This window comes from Nestor notabilis, unplaced genomic scaffold (assembly GCF_000696875.1).
Source record: "Nestor notabilis isolate BGI_N333 unplaced genomic scaffold, ASM69687v1 scaffold10427, whole genome shotgun sequence".
NCBI classification, from domain to species: domain Eukaryota; kingdom Metazoa; phylum Chordata; class Aves; order Psittaciformes; family Psittacidae; genus Nestor; species Nestor notabilis.
Genome location: NW_009936962.1, coordinates 31,642 through 40,328, shown reverse-complemented (window position 1 = coordinate 40,328; position 8,687 = coordinate 31,642). Strand labels below are relative to the sequence as shown.

The 8,687-nt window shown below is 42.0% G+C and overlaps 1 protein-coding gene across 1 annotated transcript in view; it reads right to left on the bottom strand.

The window, feature by feature from the left end:
- The window catches only part of LOC104408869 (fibulin-2-like), a gene marked incomplete at its 5' end in the record, with an annotated part of 50,199 nt that overhangs the window by 13,411 nt on the left and 28,101 nt on the right, over window positions 1-8,687 (bottom strand). Inside the window, one exon of the mRNA XM_010018599.1 lies at window positions 1,330-1,464. Within this exon, the coding sequence (XP_010016901.1) occupies window positions 1,330-1,464 (135 nt within the window). The remainder of the gene's footprint in view (window positions 1-1,329; window positions 1,465-8,687) is intronic.

Sequence of the window (8,687 nt, the reverse complement as noted above, 5' to 3'; positions counted from 1 at the left end):
CCTGTGTCCAACCTGGCCTTGAACACTGCCAGGGATGGGGCAGCCACAGCTTCTCTGGGCACCCTGTGCCAGCGCCTCAGCACCCTCACAGGGAAGAGCTTCTGCTTAAGAGCTCATCTCAATCTCCCCTCTGGCAGGTTCAAGCCATTCCCCCTTGCCCTGTCCCTCCAGGCCCTTGTCCGAAGCCCCTCTCCAGGTTTCTTGTCACCCCCCCTTAAGGTATTGGAACACTGTTATAAAGCCTTCTCTTCTCCAGGCTGAACCAGCCCAGCTCTCTCAGCCTGACATGTATTAATTGTCTTCCTACCATATTAATAGACTGAGACAAAGAAAAATGTGGAATTGAGTATTTCATAAACCACAAATTTTGTAGATATCTGTAGGCAATTTTACACAGAGCAGTTCTGAAACTTTAGGCCTTCTTATAGATCATTAATTTAAAGGCTACTTTAAAACAATTTGTAAATTTTGTAATCTTTTATAATCTAACTTTGAGACTAGAAAAATTAGCAATAAATGTGGGAAATGCTGTAGAATCAGACAACAGAACAAGACATTCACAAACAACCTCTCCAAGTAAACCAAGATTTATGACAGCTGTATACAAAGCAAGATTTCTGAATAGTTCTGTTTATGACCTTATGGTATATGTCAAGAGCTCAGTTCTTCCCTTGGGCATCTCCTACTCCAGCTGCCAGGAAACTCTTTGTGTAAAAAATTTGGGAGTAAATAGCACTGAATTTTGTCCTGGAAGACAGGGCACATTGTCTATTGCACACTCCCATGCTGCAGAGCAACTTCTGCTGTGCTCTAACTACTGGTGCTAGCAGCTCTAGCTGACCTATATAATAGACCAAGAAGAGGGAGATGAAGAATAACTACTTAACCCCATGAGAATTCCAAGTGTAAACAAATGCAGACAGACCTCCTAAACACAGGAAGGGCCAGACTGAATCAGCCCCATGATCCACTCAGGCTGTGATTCAGTGCTCAACAGCAAACAGTATCGGCCCCTTCAGAGAAAAGCAGAGCTAGGCAGAGGAATGTAATAGGAATTCCTCCATCAGTGAAATCTCTCTCCAACACCCTAAAAGCAGGGTAAATTTTAATTCATAAGGTTTCATCCATTTTCCAAATAATTTATAGTTATTGCTGGAAACTATTTCAAATAAATGCATGTCAGAAGTGGCCTATGAAGCCAAACATTTGATCAGCCTTTTATAGTTACAACCCTGGTATCACAGCCCAACCACAATAAAATGCTTTGCAATCCCTTTCCTTTCCCTTTTGCTAACAGCTGTTGCATCAGCTGAAAACCACTTGTCTTACCAACACATTCTCCATCCTTCAGTTCATAACCTGGCTGACAGCTCAGTTCCTGGAGACATTTGAATGATCCCACCGTGTTAAGGCAGTGCTCTCTCCGCTGGCAGGTGTGCGTGTCGGTCACACATTCGTTAATGTCTATAAGAAACAGTTCAAGAAGTCAGTGCCACGTATTTGGCAAGGGATCTGCCTCTTCCTGCTCTTTTGGAATGAGTCAAAAGCTCAAGTGAAATCGTTTCTTCCAAAAGATAGCCAATACAGATTGTGCTACAGTGTTCTGCTGAAAGATTTTTGTCCCAGGACATTCTGCTAACACAGAGTAACTCGAGAGACAAAAATCACAGGGAGACCTCCTTCTCCTCCCCTCTTCCCAAATGTGCAGTGGCATCGAGGGCAAGGGATGCACAGAACTGATTAAACGCAGGGTATGGGCAGAAGGTTGATAATCAGCTTCTGGTTTGCTGGAGAGAAACCTCCTGGATGAGAAAGTGGTTAATGCTCATTGCTCATGACCAGGTTTTCCTAGCTCAGGGTATGGAACAGTCCTGCTGCTTTGAGCCACATAGGCAGGAGCTGCTGGTGTGGAACTGCTGCTGAAGACAGGAACTGAAACTGGAAACTGCCTGCCTGGCTGAAGGTGGAGTCGTGTAACACACTGATCGCCTAAGGAATATGTCATTAGAACTGGATATGACAAGAAAATATGGAAAGGAAGACTGAAAGGCTCAATCAAGTTTGTAAATTTGTATTTCAATATTAAAAGAGATCTGATTTCAGCAGGTGGAGAAGGAGAAAAGCTCTTATTTTTAAAACATCACTTAAATACAAGGTTGCAGAATGAAGGACAATTTGGGAAGGAAATGCCATGCCTCTAAAATGATACATTTTAATAGGCTTGGTTTTGATTCAGGTTTTGCTTATTTTAATACTGAAAGCTAGGAATAGCACGATGAGCAAGTACTTAAAAGCAACAAAAAGGGGTAGAGACTGGAAGGAGAAACTTTCCTGTGCTTCTCCACAAAATCTTACACATTCACATCTTTGTATACAGCTAGGAAGTACTTCTGGAACTAACAAAAGCCAAATGTGACCATAACCATTACCAGTCATTTGGTTTCTCTGCACATGAAGCTGTTTAAATCAGATTCTCATCTTGGCTGTAGAACCTCATTCTCAGAGCAGGACAACATCAGATACATTACTTCCCCTCGTGAAGCATGAAAACAGGAAAAGCCATTTTTAAAAGCTTTGTCTAAGAAAACATGTCAGCTTGTTTTCTACCAAGTAGATTAAGAGGAGCGCCAAGACGTTTCAGTTACTGCTGAAGGCAGCTAACTGGTGACATGCACTGAGTTTGGCAGGAGCAGTGTGTTAGCTTGGTGCCATTTCATTTCTCATTTATTTGTGCTTTCTTTTCTTGCCACCACTATTCTTCGCATGCTGTGTATTTGCTGTCCAGTGGCAGCTGATTAATCCACAGCAAGGTCACTGCCATGCTGGAGACCTCTCTGCCAGTCCCACACAATGCTGGAGTACTTCCACTGGAGTGGCAGGTACTTGCCTCCCTCAGTGTTTTTACATAGTGAAGGCCTCTTAAGCCTTGTGCAGTTCCCTGCTTGCTACAGATTAGAATGAAGAGTAAGGAACAATATTCTCCTAAGTGGTCTTGGGTGGGGGGAAGCACAGCCAAAACAAAGACAAAACCCCAAAACAAGCAAACACCCCCAGCTCACATGAGCTGCTGCGATAGACCATTCTCACCCAACTAGACCGGCTCTTAAGTAAATTGAAGAGATTTGTCATCTTGTTGGTGCTGGGGTTTTATTGAATTTTAGAGGTAAATGGCTATGGATAGCCACCCAGCAGCACCCAAACCAGTGCAAAGACTCTCTGCTGGCTATACAACACATCTGAGATTATCTTTTCTTGCAAACCACAAAAAGCCTTCCCATATAAACAAACTGTCAGCACTACACTGCATCATGAGAACTCCACGCAGTTCAGCACGATGCTGGAAAAGCCACTAGGAGGAAAGTGTGCTTGTCTGAAATACTACCCAGATAAGGCAGGAAGTGTTCCACCTGACTTGCAGGTGTACACAGGTAGAAAGAAGGTCAAGATTTCACAGAGGAAAAAAGATCTAAATTTCCTAGTTTGTCTACATCTTTTATTCAATTTTCAGATCTCTGAGTACTTGAGAGAATAAGTCCAACTGGCCAGAATGCATCTGAGGAAATTACAATTATGGAAACTGCAAGATTACAAGCAGAATTTCTGCTTTCAATGAAAGTTTTGTGCACAAGTGATGCAGTGACCATCTCTAAAGCCTGTGACCTGGGTTTAAACTGTGAGGCATGCAATATGCAAAGCTCTGCTGCTCTGTCATATCCAGTGTTAGGGCATGAATCTCCACCTCTGGTATCAGGCCAGTTGCCAGCCCACCAAAGTTCCCTTTTCATTTTATTACACAGACATGCCCTTTTTTGCTCATTATCCTAAACAAGTTCCTAAAAGGTCATGCCACAAAATGAGATCTCTGAAGACTTGCAGCATCTTTCTCCCGAGTTCCCACCTGCCCATGTCGTTGCTCTCCCTATCAATGTCTATTGCAAAACAGCATCCCTTAGCATGAGAATGGGAAAAGGCATCCCTGGGAATATGGTCCCAGTTTGTGCTGGGGCAGCACACGACTCCTACACTAGCTCTGTTCAGCCCACACTGTACCTACTATCATTTTGCTCTACCATTATGACACATGGTAGAGGGGAGTGAGGACTGACCGCATTTCTATAAAACAGGACGATCTCTCTCCTTTTCCCTCCCTGTTGATTATCCATAAAATCAAGAGTGCCCATAACCTGTCTCTCTTCAGTACTGGAAACCAGCTCAACAAGTCAGCAAGATGATTTGCAGAGCACTAGGAAAAACATGAGTTATGCTTTAAGTCTGAAACAAAGTTAACTCCCAACACTGGAAGCTGCAGCCTTCATCCAGCACAGTTCAGACTGGGAGGCAGGGCAAGATGGTATTTAAAAAACGCAGGAATAAGAGGAAAAATAATTCAGTAAATATTAAAAACAAGGAACAGTTAATTTTTGAAAAATCTACTAGGTCTGTGTGTGGCAACAACATTCCTCACATGATGTCAGTAAAACCCGGAATGAAATGTAATCATGCAATACCTCTTCTTTTCAATATGTACTTTGACATTAAAAGTTAATTTTTATGCACTTTTTGTAACAATGTGAAATGCAGACTTTGGTTTTTCCTGCAGCTGTAGTTCCTCGGGAGTTTTTTTTCTCTTCAAATGACTTCAGCTTAATTTGCTTTATGGAATACATCTGCTTAACGTAGACCCGCTGTTACTTTGCAACCACCCATCCTGTGCTCACGCACAGTCCCTGTGGGTCAGCAATAAAATGACCACTTGCTGCTCACTCTGGCAGAAGAGGAAATTTAGATGGGAAGAGCAAAGAAAGGAGCAAAGTAGCCTCCTGTCAGTGTGCATGTAGGTGGTGGTAATGACTTTGCCTGAAAGTCACCAGGAAAAGCAATCCACATTAAAAACATGCAACCTGGCTCTTATCTCTGGAGAACACTGAACTTTCAAGCCTAAAGACATTTTAATATCTGTTCACAAAGTTACACAAAGCTGGTGTGCTCAAGCTGTTTAAACAGCTGGTGACTCTTCATTATGCATGGTTGGCTTTCGGGAATTCTGGATATCTGCTCTTGAATGCACCTGGAATTATAATCTTCCACAGTTTGACTAAAGGAAATTCAAGAGATAAAACGTTATCAGCTGTTTTGTTGCTGTGCAAAGACTGCTCCTCCTGTCCCTAAAATATGCAAAGAGTAACATCATTAAAACAACAACAATTTGCAAACAAATCACCAAAAAGCTTTCCTCATGGAGTTTGAGATAGCTCAAGATGGAGCACAAAAGCGGTTAAGCTGGCAAAGGATACCTTAGGTGAATATGGCTGCAGTGAGGCAGTTGAACAAAACAAACCACAGTATGCTTGTGGCTTTCCCCTTTGAATAGAAAAGTAGGAAAAATGTTAACTGCTGCATATGTCCTCCAGCACCACAGAGCAGAGCTGTGTACAAGTAGGGAGCACACAGGGCTGATCTAGCAAAAAAACAGAAACTTCAAGTTTTCTAGATTGTTTACAAGGATACCTGTAAAAACCTGACCTGCATTAGAGAAATAGAGGTTTGATACTTAGTGAAGGAGAAGAGGATCTTTTATCTTTACAAATGAGAGCTGTATCCTTCATTTAATGAGCAATGCCTGAGGTTTATCTTGTATCCGTCACAATAAAACTCTGTATAATGTCATGGGGTAGAGGACAGGAGATGAAGAAAGTGAACAAAAGGAAGCACTTGGCATCTTCTATAGTCCCTTCTGCCAAAATTGCTGACAAACATGCATTAATTTACTTTCAGAGTGCTCCTGGGAGATGTAGAAAAGGACAGCCTATATATATATATCTGCATAGTCCAGGAAAACGTCAGGGGATTAAATAGCAAGATCTTCAGAAGCAGAATGCAAGGTGAGGCAGTTCCTTCAGCTGTTCACTTACCAGACATTCTATTCAGAAGCATGGTACATGCAGCAGGCTCTGTGAAAGCCATGAAACCCACCATGCAGACTGTGGCCAACTACAAGTACCATCTTCTATCTCACAATCTGGTACTTTCTCTGTAAAGGCATCCTTACTTCCAGTAGTGTTCTCTCAGCCATTTAATGTAAACTAAATAATTTCATTAGTTTTCCATGCTTACCAGTATCTCTGACTTCAAAAGAAATAATTAAACTAAATAAATAAAAATCCAATTCTGACAATTTAAGGAAAACCAGGGAGATAGTAAATTGCATTTCTGCTCTAAACTATGACACTGTATAAACTTTCCTGCTCATGCCCTTATGCCATACCATAGAGTCATGGAATGGTTTGGGTTGGAAGGGACCTTAAAGCTCCTCCAATTCCAAACCCCTGCCACAGGCAGGGACACTTTTCACTAGAGCAGGTTGCTCCAAGCCCCTGTGTCCAACCTGGCCTTGAACACTGCCAGGGATGGGGCAGCCACAGCTTCTCTGGGCACCCTGTGCCAGCGCCTCAGCACCCTCACAGGGAAGAGCTTCTGCTTAAGAGCTCATCTCGATCTCCCCTCTGGCAGGTTAAAACCAATCCCCGTATGATGCTCATTAATAAGATGAGATCCTAGAGCTTTAAAAGATAGGAACAAAACCAAAGCTGTGATTGTCAGAAAATCAATGTTATAAATGTAGGAGAAGGACAGGGGTGGAAGGAGGTGAATGTATTCATACATGACATTATAGTCACAGGCACTGCTGATTTCATTAATGACTGCAGGTCTCTGGGTGCTCCATTTTTCCAGCGTTACCACAAAACACTGCTGCAGCTCAGGTGTCTCCTAAACCAGCCTCTAGAAAAGAACCCCCAGTACAAACTATTCCACAAGCTCAGGTCTTGGCTTTTGGAAGGAAATTAAATCCTCATAAACACACTTGTAAAAATAGATTGGTCTCTTACATGAACTTAAATAGCAGGGATGATAGAGCAGAATTATGATGCATCTTTGACTTTTACACAAAGAAATTGGTGCCAGACCCACCAACGAACTAATATGAATTTTTTCCATTGCTTTGAAATGGATCTTTTCCACTTAAGCAGATTTCTTGAGCTGTATTTATGAACTTTTGTCATTTCATGATGTCTGGTGATTTGCCACTATTGACACTGTCCAGAGAGATCAACTGCTGGTTTCCTAGTCCAGTTTAATAGTCATCAGTAATGCTGTGGTCATCATACCTGTGAAGTTTTATGTTTTTTGCACAAAGTTATATATATCTTGAGAATGTATTGCTAAGGAAAAAGCCAAATAGCATACAACTCATGATGTTAAGTGGCTGAGCAAATGGTGCACATGTGTTTTTACTAACTCATATTGAAATGTCATACGCAAAGATGGCCAGAAAGCCTTTGAGCACAAATGGTTTAAATGCATTGCAGAGCGTGAAGAATTATGATGCTGTGGTGAATGGCTTACACCTATCATCTTACCAACACATTTTCTATGCCTGTTGAGTATAAAGCCCTCTGCACAGATCACTCTGTGGTTGACACAGTAGAATGATCCCAATGTGTTCACACATAATTGTCCTCTGGAACAAGCGTGAGCACCTGTGAGGCACTCATCCAAATCTATATCAACATGTTGCAGCCAAAAGGGAAAAACAGAATTCTATTAGAACAATTGCTGAAATGAAACAATACTTCTTTCACGCTGGAGATGTCTAAATGAAGTGTGTTGGAACTACCACATCAGCACCATGCTATAATACATACAGTGTTCCACTGAAAATAGGGCTGGAATAAACCCTCAGAGATCATCCAGTCCTTGCTTGCACCCCCACACTGTTGTCATCACAGAAAGAGACATTCTTGGAAACAGTCACACAGAGGCCATGCACACTCTGCAGGAAACCTGTTCCAATGCACCACCACCCTTACCATCAAATCCTTACTTGAATATAGATAATAAATGTCTCTTGCTGCAATTTAAACTCACTACTTCCACTGACATTACCAAATTCTTTCACTTTCTGTATGAAAAAGATTGCCAGGAAATGCCCCTTTTGATGCTGACATCAATTAATCACATTAGCTTCCACCACACTTGAGTAAGCAATGCACAGTGACTATTTCAGCTCGTGATATTAAATGCCAATTTTCTTCAGACTATCCAGAATTTCATGAAAATGATTTGTGATTTGTTATTCAGTAAGATCTGAGATTAAGAGGGATGTGGATCACTTGTTAGTGATTCTGAGCATCAGAAGCTTCTTTCACTTCACTGCTGGCTGTTACTGCTCCCATGCTTACAGATCTATAATTAAAGTATGTCACAGGGCATTGCTTTTAACCTCCAGCACTTTCCCGAGCAAACATATCCTTAGTCACTACCCAAACATGTCCATTTAAGATTTATACAACATGAACAATCATGATGCAGCTTTGGAATTCACCATTCATCATTGTGCAGGCCTGAGCTTCAGTGTCAAGTGAAACACATGGAGCTGGACCAGCTCACAACGGCACATTCTTCACAGCAGTGAAGCCTCATTGAATTCAGGTTTTCAAGAATAAAACCAAACAAAAACAGATGACAGGGCAAAGCTGTAGCTCTGAGGGGGTTCCCCAGGACAACAAACATGCCCAAGTCCTGCTAGCTGCTCCCATTCTCAGGAAGAAAAGCTGCGTGTCCATAGCTGTGTAGACAGACACTGGGGAGGAACACCAGTGAGAAGAGAAACCAAGAGGGCTGAAAAA